Raw genomic sequence first — 13,853 nt, 5'->3', positions numbered from 1 at the left:
TCTGGGTAGATTCATGTTGTCTCCTTGGGAGGGGGGGTGGGGGTGAGGTTAGGGTTTCTTGTTATGTGGTGAGATTTGGTCTTAGGTACTTCAGATCTATGCAAGGGTTCGACAACGACGACTGCGGCACAATGACGCTGGTCCTTAGGGTCACGTGCATGAAGGATTCCTGAATGTGATCGACAAGATCAGGCCGGCTCCAATAGGGGAGCAGCGACAGCGACGCGTCGACGGCTCATTCTAGAGGCAGTAGTGGTTGCTAGGTGGTCTTGGAATCTCGATATAATTTTTATTTTGTTTGAGATATTTTGTACTTTTGATGAAGAGAGAATTCCTTATTTAACACTGTCTTAAATTTTCTTTTCCTATTTGACACTGAAAAATATTTTCTTCCCTATATAACATCGAGTCTAAATTTTGTGCCATTTATAACACTTTCGTCCATTTTAAGCCTTAACGGTGTTAAACGGCACATGAAAAGACCTCCTTGCCCCTCATATGGTATGTGACCAAAAATTTAATAGATGCTAATAATGGAAAATAAGACATGTCCAGCCAGCTTGTTTGTTGTATGCTACGTAGCTGACTAGCTGCTTGTGTTTATCCCATCCGGTTCGGTTGCTAGGTGCGTGAGTCAACTTTAAAAGAAAATCAATCAAGTGATCACATATTGTTAGCTCTTGTGTGGACGAGGACGAGGACGTGCATGACGCAGGCTCAGGTTGCCGCGCTGGGATGCAGGACATGCGACCAAGGATGCCCGCCATGCCCTTCTACCGTGCCGCACCATGGCCCTGTTGGCCTTTGTGTAGAGCATGCATATGCATCCAACCGGCCCGGATGAGCCGGTTTCTCCGACCGCGGACCACAAGTCGGACGCAAGCCGGTGACTCTGCTGGCCATCGCGCGCCCTCTCGGTTGCCAAACGTTTTTCTCCCAGCCGTTCCGTGCCTCTAACATCTTTGGCCCCACACGCCTCGTTGTCCCACGCGTTGGTTGTCTGTCACCGGCTGCACACCACGCGCGCGAGCTGCACAAGATACGCGCCCTGCCAGCACACCGAATGTGCGAGCCGCCGCCACACAAGCTCCATGCACAAACTTTGCTCACATACCACATAAGGGGTAAAATGGTCTTTTCAAGTGACATTTAACACCGTCCAGGCTCAAAACGGATGAAAGTGTCATAAAGGGCAAAAAAATTAAAGTCGATGTTAGATAGGGAAGAAAAAGTTTTCGGTGTCAAATAGGGAAACAACATTTAAGATTGTGTCAAATAAGGAATTCTTTCTTTGATGAACTTTGATAATAGATCTGAATTATTTTTGCCAAAAAAATGTTACAACATCTACAATCACACATTTTAAAAGTGACCCCTGATATGTTCGCGGACACATCCGCGCACATCCGCGAACAGGGCATAGTCGCCCTTTATTTGTCTGCTGCTGCAACCACAAACCTCAAGTTTCACCATCTATTTCTTTTCATACTACATCATGCAACGTAAAATTAAGCCACATACTATCCTAGTTCTACTCGTTGGAGGAGATGCAGACAGCCTCCGTGCAGAAATGACCGGCCTCATGGTCATTGGCCCCTGCCCATGACATCCTTCGCGGGTGATGGCAGCTATGCGTCCTGCAGGCGGAGACGGACACCGTGCTCGCGGAGGTGGAAGAAGTGTTGAGATTGTAATCCTTTGCCCGTTAGGATAGTTTGTTTTTCAGTTAGCTCAATAACTGGCTCTGTCTCATGTGTATGTACACGTAGAAGCTGTCTTTGTTTTCAGTTAGTAGCTAGCTAGATTAGTGCGGCCGTTGTGAGCACATGGGATGGCATGCAGCGTAGGACTCGGCCCGCACTCACCTCGCGCACGACAGGCGACGTGGGATGGCACGTCCGGTAGGCTCGGCAGCGTGGAGGTTTTCCCGTTCCTTAGTTGCAGAACTGTGCGCAGTATAAAACCTTGTGTGTGTCTTCGTCTACCTCTTGTTCTCCTCGCGATAGCGATCTAGGCCTCGTCGGTGTTCTTGGGTCCAACAAGTGGTATCAGAGCCGCGTTGTTCCTCGGTGACCATGGCCGGCACGACCTCTCCGGCGAATTCGACAGCGGAGCGCACTGCAGCCCACCAGGGCGACGGCAGCGGCAGTGGTGACGCGCGCTCGCCAACGCCCGATCGCGGCCGTAGCTGCGGTCGTAGCCGCACCCGCCGGTACGGCAAGGAGGTCGTCGTCCACGAGCGCACGGTCCAGGAGCGTCTCGTCCCGAGCGGCACCACGGTGTGGCCGATGCTCACGTCGACAAACTACTTCGAGTGGTCTATGCTGATGCAGATCAACATGGAGGCAAACTTGATGTGGGACGCGGTGGAAGGAAACCCGTCGAGCGTCCCCAACGACAAGTCGGCGCTGGCGGCCATCTTGCGATCCATTCCGCCGGAGATGGTGGGCACGATCGTGGTGAAGAAGACCGCGAAGGAGGTATGGGATACGATCAAGACCATGCGGATGGGAGTCGCGCGCGTGCACGAGGCCACGACGCAACGGCTGCGCTCCGAGTTCGAGGGGATCACGTTCCGCGATGGCGAGACACTCGACGCGTTCGGCATGCGGATCACCTCGCTCGTCAACAATCTGCGCTCGCTCGGCGACACCATGGACGAGGTGAGAGTGGTTCAGAAGTTCCTACGCGTCGTCCCGCCTCGCTACATGCAGATCGCCCTCGCCATCGAGACGATGCTCGACCTCAACACGCTCTCAGTTGAGGAGCTCGTCGGCCGTCTGCGCTCCGTGGAGGAGCGCTATCTCACCAACGATCAAGGTGGAGGCGGCGGGCCCCAGCTGCTGATGACGGAGGCGTAGTGGAACGCGCGCAAGAACCAGCACGTCCAAAGCCAGGGCAGCAGCCAGAACGGCGGCCACGGTGGCTCCGGCGGGCCAGGCGGGTCCGGTGGACAAGGCGGCGGCTCGAATCGTCGGGGCGGCGGCGGAAACGGCGGCCGCGACGGCGCGACGAACGGGGAACACGACATGTCTCAGGTGAAGTGCTACAACTGCAACAAACCTGGGCATTTCTCGGAGCACTGCACCGAGCCGCGTCGTGAACGCAAGGATCAGGCGAACCTTGCGGTCGCGGGCAACCAGGACGACGAGGCGGCACTTCTGCTCGCCACGGTCACCGCGCTCACTATCACCACCGAGCGCCCGGTCGAGCGGGTTCTTCTCAACGAGGAACGCTCCCAGGCGCGTGCTACCCAGGAGGGTGGCACCTGCGACACCTCCTGGTACCTGGACACCGGGGCAAGCAACCACATGTCCGGTCACCGCGAGATCTTCTCCGAGCTCGACGTGGGAGCGCGGGGGACCGTGAAGCTCGGTGACGGGTCCAGTGTGCAGTTAGAGGGGAGAGGGACGATCCACTTCGAGTGCCGCAGCGGTGAGCATCTGACGCTCGCTGAGGTATACTACATACCCCATTTGTGCAGCAACATCTTGAGCATCGGTCAGATAGATGAGCTCGGCTGCGAGATGGTGATCCACGGCGGGGTCCTTCGCCTCCGCAATCCGGACGGGCGGCTGCCCACCCGCGTGGCATGCAACGCGGGGCGCCTCTACGTACTTCCCCTGGCGCTAACCAAGCCGGTGTGCCTGCTGGCGAGTGGTGACGACACGGCGTGGCTGTGGCATTCGCGCTATGGCCACCTGAACTTCAGGGCGCTGCGCGATCTCGCGCGCCTAGAGATGGCGAATGGCGTGCCCCTCGTCGACCGTGTCGAACAGTACTATGACGGATGCGCCCTGGGCAAGCAGCACCAGCTCCCGTTCCCGCAGGCCGCCGTACCCCGCAGATCACGCGCTGGAGCTCGTCCACACGGACCTCTGTGGGCCGATCAAGCCGGCAACGACCGGAGGTAATCGTTTTTTCCTGCTGGTTGTCGATGATCACTCACGATACATGTGGCTGGAGGTGATCAAATTAAAAGACGAGACATTTCAATGCTTCAAGAAGATCAAGGCTCTTGCAGAGGCCGAATCTGGACGCCGGCTCATGGCGTTCCGCTCCAATCGTGGCGGTGAGTTCAATTCCACTGATTTTCGTCTGTACTGCGAGGATGGAGGGATCAAGCACTGCACCACCGCGCCATACACGCCGCAGCAAAACGGCATGGTCGAGAGGTGCAACCAGACCGTGGTGGAGATGGCGCGGTGTCTGCTCAAGAGCATGGCCGTGCCCGCCATGTTCTTGGGCGACGTGGTCAAGACCACGGTGTACCTACTCAATCGATCCCCCACGCGCAGCGTCGACGGGTAGACGCCGTACGAAGCGTGGCACAAGAAGAAGCCGGCGGTCCATCACCTGCGCACTTTCGGGTGCACCGCACACGTCAAGCGGATCGGCCCCGGCATCGTTAAACTGGCCGATCGCTCGACGCCGATGATTTTCATTGGGTACGCAGAAGGAGCTAAGGCGTACAGGGTGTTTGATCCGGCCACGAACAAGGTGCACGTCACGCGACGTCGTTTTTGAAGAACGGAGGAAGTGAGACTGGACGCCGGCCCCAGGTGCTACGGCGACCCCCATCGACGAACACTTTGTGGTCGTCTACATCGACGAACAGAGCGTCGACATGCAGTCTGCCTCGTCGAGCTCAGACGGGTCGTCCACGGCATCCTCTTCATCGAGCTCTTCCGCATCGAGGGGTTGTTCGGCCACACCAACAACACCAGCGCGCTCTCCAGCCCCTGATGACGAGGTTGGGCTACGCCGCCCAGTGATGACTGGGAGCGGTATGACCTCGACCATGCGCCAACGCGCTACCGCAAGATGACGGATGTACTGGCTGAGGTGGAAGCGGCGAGAGAAGACCAAGTTGGGCTCTGCCTCATCGCTGCTGAAGAGCCCTCTGGGGTCGATGAAGCCTTGGAGGAGGCGTGCTGGATGCGCGCCATGGACGCCGAGCTGGTCACGATCCGCGAGAACAAGACCTGGGAGCTTGCCGCGCTCCCGCCTGGGCACCGAGCGATAGGGCTCAAAATGGGTGTTCAAGGTCAAGAGGGATCCCGCCGGCAAGATTTTGAAGCACAAGGCGTGCTTGGTGGCGAAGGGCTACTCGCAGCGGCAAGGCGTGGACTATGACGAGGTGTTCGCGCCGGTGGCTCGCATGGAAACAGTGCGGCTACTGCTGGCGTTGGCGGCACGGCAAGGATGGCAAGTCCATCACATGGACGTCAAGTCGGCGTTCTTGAACGGCGATCTGATCGAGGAGGTCTAGGTGAACCAGCCACCGGGTTTCGTCATCGCCGGCGAGGAGGGAAAGGTACTGCATCTTCGGAAGGCCCTGTACGGTCTGAAACAGGCGCCCCGAGCATGGTATGCCAAGCTCGACGCGTCGCTTGCATCGCTCGGGTTTGAGCGCAGCCCCCTCGAGCATGCGGTGTACAGGAGGAGCACCGGTGCGGCGACACTGCTGGTCGGCGTGTACGTGGACGATCTTATCATCACCGGTGGCAGCATCGACGACATCAAGGCGTTCAAGGAGCAGATGCGCAGAGTGTTTGACATGAGCGATCTCGGTCTCCCGAGCTATTACCTTGGGATCGAGGTACATCAGAAGGACGGACAGATCACTCTCTGTCAGAGCGCCTACGCCATGAAGATCCTCGAAGCTGCTGGGATGAGGGGGTGCAACGCTAGCGACACTCCAATGCAAAACCGTCTCCAGCTGTCCAAGACAGGCGCAGGCGACGGCGTGGATGCCACACGGTACAGAAGCGTCGTCGGCAGCCTACGATACCTCTGCAACACTCGACCCAACATCACCTACGCCGTCGGCATCGTCAGTAGGTATCTGGAGGCGCCAGCAGAATTGCATTGGGCTGTAGTGAAGCAAATCCTCCGCTATGTTAGTGGAACTTTGGAGTATGGTTGCTGCTACAAGCGGGGAGGAATTTCAGCGCCGGAGGTGATTGGCTACAGCGACAGCGATCACACCGGCAATGGGGATGATCGGCGGAGCACGACTGGAGTGGTGTTCTTCCTCAACTCCAGCGTGATCACCTAGATATCTCAGAAGCAGAAGGTCGTCGCCATCTCGTCATGCGAGGCTGAGTACATGGCGGCGGCATCCGCGGCATGCCAAGGTGTGTGGCTGTGCAGGCTCCTTGGCGAGCTCACCGGCGACGCGCCAAACAATGGCAAAGCTGCGCGTCGACAACAAGTCGGCGATCGAGCTCAACAAGAACCCAGTGCATCACGAAAGAAGTAAGCACATTGGCATACGATATCATTTCATTGGTGAATGCATTGAAGATGGCAAGGTGGATGTTGACCATGTTGGCACTGATGGTCAGCTTGCCGATGTTCTCACGAAGGCGCTGGGCAGAATCAAGTTCATTGAGCTGCGACAGAAGCTCGGCGTCGTTAAGGTGATCTCTGGGCACAAGGATTAGGGGGTGAATTGTTGAGTTTGTAATCCTTTGCCCGTTAGGATAGTTTGTTTTTCAGTTAGCTCAATAACCGGCTCTGTCTCGTGTGCATGTACACGCAGAAGCTGTCTTTGTTTTCAGTTAGTAGCTAGCTAGATTAGTGCGGCCGTTGTGAGTGCATGGGATGGCATGCAACATAGGACTCGACTCGCACTCACCTCGCGCACGACGGGCGACATGGGATGGCACGTCCGGTAGGCTCGGCAGCGTGGAGGTTTTCCCGTTCCTTAGTAGATGTACACATATTCTGAAAATTAATGAGAAAAGCTGCAGAACCGTGCGCAGCACAAAACCTTGTGTGTGTCTTCGTCTACCTCTTATTCTCCTTGCGATAGCGATCTAGGCCTCGTCGGTGTTCTTGGGTCCAACAAGAAGAGGAGGCACAAGGATCACGGATGTCGTCAGTCCCATGTTGGTTGCGCCGCTAGCATGGTTTGTGCCTAGCCGCAACGACCACAGGCCGACCCATCCACGTCCGGCGACGTCCACATGACAGACTCTGGCCGGGAAGAGTAGGAGTTGGGACACCGACATGGACAAGTCTCGTGTCCCATGTGAGCCGTGTCCCATGTCATATTCTTCCCCTCCCGTAACTTCACTTCACAGAGCTCGTGGCCATTGAACTAGCTGGACATGGGGAAGACAGATGCAGAACACGAACGCTCCATGATCGACAAATATTTAGACTGGGATAAAAAGGTGTCGTCCACTTTCATTTAATTGAAACATATCTAAAATGTAATTATTTTGATCCGGTTTGAATGAAAATTATTTGGTTTGTATGAACTTTATCTAATTTGTTTAAATTCTACTCCCTCCATCTCATAATATAAGAGCGTTTTTTATACTACACTAGTGTCAAAAACGTTCTTATATTATAGGACGGAGGGAGTATCTGAAATGTTTCTGGAGTTTGATCATTGGATGGCCTGCTCGTAAACGGATATCGTATCTGTTTTAGGGGCTGGCGTTGTAGATGCCCTTAGTTTGGTCTTTTTTGTATGCTTTGGCACATGTAAGATGAGTGATGGCAGATGCACCAGAGTTGTACAAATACTAGTATTCTTTTAGGGGCTGGCGTTGGAGGTGCCCTTCTTTTTTGCATGCTCTGGCACATGTAAGATTAGTAGTGATTGCAGATGAACCAGAGTTGTACAAATACTAGTAGTATCCATTTATTCAAGAATACTGGCTGGATTACATGGTAACTTCATCAGATAAGTGCTCGCACCGATAGAAGCGCAAGGCCTGATCTGCATCGCCTCGCCTCTCTCGCTGAACATTATATTATTGTATCATTCAGCAGACAGGTGCGGCCGTACGGGCCACGGTATAGTTTATTACACACTACTAATGGATCCATTATAGCGTAAACAGTGGAAGAGGGTGTTCTTGAGGTGGTCCGGCGCGTCCTCGAAGGAGTGCTTCCTGGCCATTGAGAGGATGGTCTTGTTGGCGATGATGAAGTAGGCCATCCCAGTGACGGTGGAGATGATGAGCCCCTGCCCGTTCGGGATGAGGTGCGCCCTCGCCCACGACAGCATCCTCACGCTCGCCAGCTGCAGAGAAATTGCACGGACGACATCAGATGGTATTCTCAAAAATGTAGGGCGAGTCAGTGAGTGGTTGCTTCTAATGGACTCACGGTGGGGACTGCGACAGCGACGGTGGTGACAGTTGCTACCTTGGCTCCGGCCATGGCATCCTCTGCAGTTTGAGTTAAATGGTAAGCCCGATGTCACAGGATCAAGTCATGTGTCGGCACAGAGAGAAAGCAGCAAAAAAATGGCAAGAGTGCGTTGGCCGTAGGAGCAGGCCGCCGTTGATTACCTTTGGAGCAGTGCTTGCCGGCGACGAGCCTTTGGTCGAGGTAGGCGCGGGTCACCGTAGACATCTTTGCCGGAGAGAGCTTGGTGCCGAAGGAAGTGAACTAGTAGGTAGTGAACTCAAGTACACGTAGCTGTAGATCAGTAGTAGTCTGAGTGAGATGAGATGGATGAACAGCTGAGGCCAACTCCAGCCCACGACGCCAAACGGACGTCTAGTTTGGTCTGTTTTCGTCTGTTTGGGGCGGCAATGGAGACGTTCATGTCCGCCATAGTTTTAAATAGTTAGCAGCAGGGTGCCGCTAAATGGTCACCTTCATAAATAGCCCGCTTTAGCCCGCTATAGCTGATTTGTAGGCCCGCCTCTATTTTTCATAGCCCGTTATTTAAAACATTGATGTCCGCTTGGGGCCGTTGGGTTGTCAGTGCGCCCAACGCGCAGCCGCACCCCGAATCATGTCCGAGGTGGACGTGATTAAAAAAATGTAAAAACTAAAACAAAATACCGAAACAAATAAAATAAATGCAAACATAAAAACAAACAACATAATTAAACATTACGGCCACAAAACGGCCTAGTTCCACAGTCCACATAGACATAATTAACACAAAACAAATAAAAGAAATCCGCTGCCCGCGCGCTCCTGCCGTGCCTGTTGATGCCGTGGTGACGCCTCCCGCTCCTTCCGAGCCTGCACCACCTCCTTCTGTGGCGACGCCTCCTGCTCCGGTGATAGCGGTGGCGTGGGGCACCATTTCACTCACGCCCCCGCGGCGTCGACCATCTCCTGAACCAGGCCCGGGTGGAACGCGACGACGGGCTCGTTCTCCAACACCTCCTCGATCCTCACCATCTCTAGCTCCGGCACAGCCACGTCGCCGGGAGTAGAGAGGGTCATCACGGTCTCTAGGCCCACCCATTGGCGCTCGTCGTACATGTTCATGGAGTCTTCCATGACACGTTGAAGGAGCCGAACATCCTTCTCCTCTGTCATGCGATGAGGAGGTGGTGGCGACAAGGAGGGCGATGGCGACGGCGTCGGCGTGATGTCGCACACCACCCTACGCCCGCGAACTTGGGGAGGGCTCGGAGCACGCGCGCGGCGCTCACGTGGCTGTCGCGGCCCAGACGACGTGCTGGCGAAGGAGGCGCGCCGCATGTCGTGCTCGTCACGGAACCAAGTGTCCCAAAGGTTGGAGTCGATGGTGTACCTGGGGTCGTAGTACAGGTCGTCTGGCAGGAGGCGGCGTCACTCGATCTCCTCACGGCGTGCATGGCCGCTCGTAGGGACCGGCAGGATCGACACCGGATCGGCGGAGAGATGCCAGTTATTGGGGAGGTGCACGTCGCTCCAGGGGAGCGGCGTCCTCTTCTCCCAATAACGACGGCATACATCCGCGTGGATGTAGTGCCGGTAGTGCTCGCCGGCGGCCGTGGGGGCGATACAGAATGCGGGCAGCGCGGGGTTCCCTCTGCGGTGGTGACGCGTGCTCCTCTTTCACGCCGCGGCGGCGGCGGCCCCAGGACGAGCCAGCCTCGCAGTCGTGCTTCCCCTTGCGCCCGGTGTTCCAGAATCCCATGGTTGCGTGGCGGTCGGCCGGCGAGATCGAGGATGGGGAGAGGAAGAGCTAGGGTTTGGGGATGTCGGGTTTCGAGGAGGCAGCATGGGCTGGAGTGGGGAGTGTGGACTGCGACCGGTCCACGGCTTCCCATTTAAGAAGGAAGACGACCGTTCGCCTGGGCGGATGACAGATGAGGCCGACTGCGCGTGTACATTAAGGTCGGGCGGTGGGTGGTTGGTGACTGCCTGCCACGCGGCCTCGGAGCGGACGAACGACGTGTTCGTTTGCTGTCCGCCGCGATGCAAACTCGACACATGTTTGCGCTTGAAATTGATCGGCCCGAAAACAAAACGGACCAAATGGATTCACAATGTCGCGCGCTAGGCTGTGTAGTATGTCTGTTTTGCTTCAAACAAACAGGGCCGGACAAGATGGGATCCCGCGCTGGAGTTGACTGAGGTTCTGTGTCTTGATTTATAGGTTGCAGGAAACTGCGCAACCAGCGGGCGGGGAAAAAGGCGATTTGATATGGTGGGAAGGGTATTGAGACGAGCGGCGGGCGGGCGGGATGACCGGCGCTGCGGCAGAGCACAGTTGGCGGCGGTTTGTTGTCGTTGGTCATATAGAAAACATAGCACGTGATGAGCGGGCACTCCACTACACTCTCCACATGATAAGAGGCATGATCGATCCATCGGGGTTGGCAGGTCGTCTGCGTAGGATAACACATAGGTAGGAGCATGTGCGTGAGTGCAGTGTCAGTCAGCGTGCACCCCATTTCTGTTTGAGCAGGTGCTCCTAATTTTCGGCCTAGATATAATATAATAGAAGTAACTGGGTCGATCAAGTGTCCAAATTCTAAAGAAAATTCATTATTGACGGTCCAAGATCATAGATATTGATAGATCGAACTTCCATTTATTTGTTGAATAGATAGTTGAACTAAGAATACCATCTCGGCTCGCCGCGTCGGCAATCAGGCCAATTCAGCTAGTGGTTGGGTAAAAAACAAATGGCGCGTCCATCTCGGGGGAAAATTAACAAGTACTCCATCCGTTTTTAAATATTTGCTTTTTTTAGATTTTAAATTGACTATCACATGGGGATATATATAGACATATTTTAAAGTGTAGATTTATTCATTTTGCTTTGTATGTAGTTATTTGTTGAAATCTCTACAAAGACAAATACTTAAGAACGGAGAAAGTATTAGTTAGTTGATTTGAAAAAAATTAAACGAGACAAAAGATTTATCATTTTCATTAATTAAAAATATAATTCTCTAGTTAATTTAGAGAAATTTGGCAAAAACCATAACAACAAGCCCAAAAACGATCGTCATGGAACATGATAATACACATGCCAGCGGCTGATCTAGCTACCAACATAGACTTCACACATAAACGGAAAGAGCAACCGCCATGGCTGCACACAGGCGTCATCATCATCACCTATCGCCCTGGATCAAGCGATTCCGACTTCATCGAAGGCGACCATCAACAAAACAATCATCAAAGGTTGATGCACGAGACCAACATCTACTAACAGAAAAGCGGGCATTAGAAGCGGCCTCCGCAAGCGGTTGTGATCAAATAAAACGAAGTTGCCTGTATATATGCACACCGGAGGCGGTTAGGACAACATAACCGCTTGCAATAACTATTGGAGGCGGCTGCTGACAAAGAAAAATTGCATTTACTATTGAAACCGCCTAAGCTTAGTGAGTAGATCAGGACAGGGCCTTCACTTCTCTTTGTCTACTGGTCCTCTGCCTTCACTTTAGTTTCCGTCCATCTCACTTCCCTTTTTCGGTCCTTGGACAGACCATGTGCCAAACTAGATCCCACCAAATGAACGATTCGTAATTTCTGATTAGTCATTGGAGTTTCCGAGAACTCTTTAATTGGTATAGTATAGATAGATAGATTACACATATAGATTACACATATGGGCACACACAGAGAATGATTTACCCTGGCTCTGAGAGTATTTTGGATATCCAAATGCGATATCGAGCTTTGCCCATGGGGTGCAAGTGTGGGAGAAAGACGTCGTTGATATACATGAGGGTATGTGTTTTATTTTCTGGTTTTGGAAGGATGGTATTGTAAGGGTTGGACCATTTAATGTATATATTTTTCTAGACTCCGGAAGAACCCAGACTTAAATTAGATAAGCATGCAACATTTTACAAAAGGACCCAACAGAAAGTAGAAATTACAGCCTAGGTGAGAAACTTTGCAAATAGGAACCCAAAGGACGAAACTAAAAAGCAATCAAGTCCTTGGCACTTGCTTCGATCCTGGGTCGGATCCACCGCTGTCGGGGATGTGACCATTTTAATATATGATGTTGGCATTCATGCAAAACAAAACAGTATACATACGTGAATTCATAGACAAGCCTGCCAATGGTAGTTGGTTTCTACTAATTGACGATATACTCCATTACCCAATAAATGCTTTACAACATTATGTTCTCTGCAAACATAGAGCATGTCGCCATGACATGGACGATCTTGACATAATGTACGGCCAACCGAATGATAAAACAGAAATTCCCACAGGCACACACGGCAGACTCATGGGGTCAACGTGTATGCTTGGCCACTCTTTTTTTCTCTTAAATCAATGCGGCAAAATAATCTAGTTTTCAAAAGGACTAAAGTAAACATAAGCTTAAGTCTCTTTGCGGTATATTGCGAACAAGATATATAATAATCTCCTCTCATTTTATTATGTAAGTAACTAGTACAATAACTTCTTGAAAGTAGCATCACAAATATTTAGGATTAGGTAACACATGAACCACACATATCATTTATACGTTGAGCTTACTAGTTGGCGGAGAATAAAGCCACACATCAAGATACAATGGATGGTGCGGGTGAATTGGCCAATCCGCTACAGAACCCGCAACAAAAGATGTTCCTAGGGCAGCACACTGGATTGTACCCCACCGGTCTAGCAGCTGCATGTGCTACCGATGATGCCATCATCATGAGCAAGCAGGCTTGCGCCATGAGAAAAACTATGATCACTTGGAAGATGCCATTGTCCGCCAATGCCTAAGAACACAGAACAACAAAAGATATATAGTTATGCAATAATTTGTCAACCAGTATATTTTTGTGGTCGTGAGGGGTACCGTTTAGTCGCCTTATATATATGTGGTGGCATCAAGGTTATCCTTATCCAATAATGTCATTAAATGACATGTTTCATTTTTCTTTGGATAATGGTTATCCTTCTCCAAATAAATGGCAATGGTTCCTCCATCCCTAAATATAAGTATGTTTTGGGGATTTCAATATGAACTATATACGGATGTATATAGACATAGTTTAGAATGTAGATCCACTCATTTTGCTCCGTATGTAGTCTATATTGAAATCTATAAAAAGACTTATATTTAGGAATGGAGGGAGTAAATCCTATGAAATGTCATTACTAGTAAATCGAGAAATCATCAATAGCTACGGTCATGTTGTCTTATAGATAGGGCTTACTCCCCTCATTTCAGAATAGAGTGCATATTAGTTTTGTTGATTACACTTTGATCTAGTTTATAAGAAGGAAATATTAACATGTACGATAGCGATCAATATCCTCAAACCCATCATGAAAAAGTTTTCATATTATATTTTTGGGAACAATCGGTCCGTGCCACTGCCGAAGTTGCGTATTCGAATCCTGCCACTCCATCTTCCATATTTCGGGTCTGGGCACTAACGATTGTGAAAAAATAGGTGTATGACACTACACGTCATCTCCATCGCTTGTCGTCAACTTTGCGTTGCTTCCTTCCATTTTGGACACACCACTTCACCACATCAATTGCACCCACGAGGAGACTCGATTGACCCTTTCTGGGCGATGTGCGAGCCCACCATTGCGCCATAATTTCCATTTCCACTCCAACATGGGCCCACCAGTATTGATGAAAAGACTCCTCGAGTGTCCGTTGATGTGGGGACCCA

At 52.1% G+C, this 13,853-nt stretch overlaps 1 protein-coding gene across 1 annotated transcript; it reads right to left on the bottom strand.

Moving 5' to 3' along the window:
• Positions 1–7,825: 7,825 nt before the first annotated feature.
• On the bottom strand, positions 7,826–8,379 carry LOC119333080 (early nodulin-93-like). The gene is made up of 3 exons (XM_037606104.1): positions 8,316–8,379; positions 8,131–8,192; positions 7,826–8,044 (listed from the first exon to the last, which is right to left on the bottom strand). The coding sequence occupies exons 1-3, from the start codon at positions 8,377–8,379 to the stop codon at positions 7,826–7,828; spliced, it is 345 nt and encodes a 114-aa protein (XP_037462001.1).
• Between the last annotated feature and the right edge of the window lie 5,474 nt (positions 8,380–13,853).

Source organism: Triticum dicoccoides, chromosome 7A, assembly GCF_002162155.2.
Source record: "Triticum dicoccoides isolate Atlit2015 ecotype Zavitan chromosome 7A, WEW_v2.0, whole genome shotgun sequence".
Lineage (NCBI taxonomy): Eukaryota > Viridiplantae > Streptophyta > Magnoliopsida > Poales > Poaceae > Triticum > Triticum dicoccoides.
This window is presented reverse-complemented; position numbering and strand designations above follow the sequence as displayed.

Bases quoted from the DNA above. Each gene is read 5' to 3' on its own strand.
- LOC119333080 (XM_037606104.1), bottom strand. From the start codon at position 8,379: ATGTCTACGGTGACCCGCGCCTACCTCGACCAAAGGCTCGTCGCCGGC. The intron at 8,193-8,315 runs GTAATCAACGGC...CTCAAACTGCAG, and splicing joins CGGCAAGCACTGCTCCAAAG to AGGATGCCATGGCCGGAGCC. The intron at 8,045-8,130 runs GTGAGTCCATTA...ATTTCTCTGCAG, and splicing joins TCGCTGTCGCAGTCCCCACC to CTGGCGAGCGTGAGGATGCT.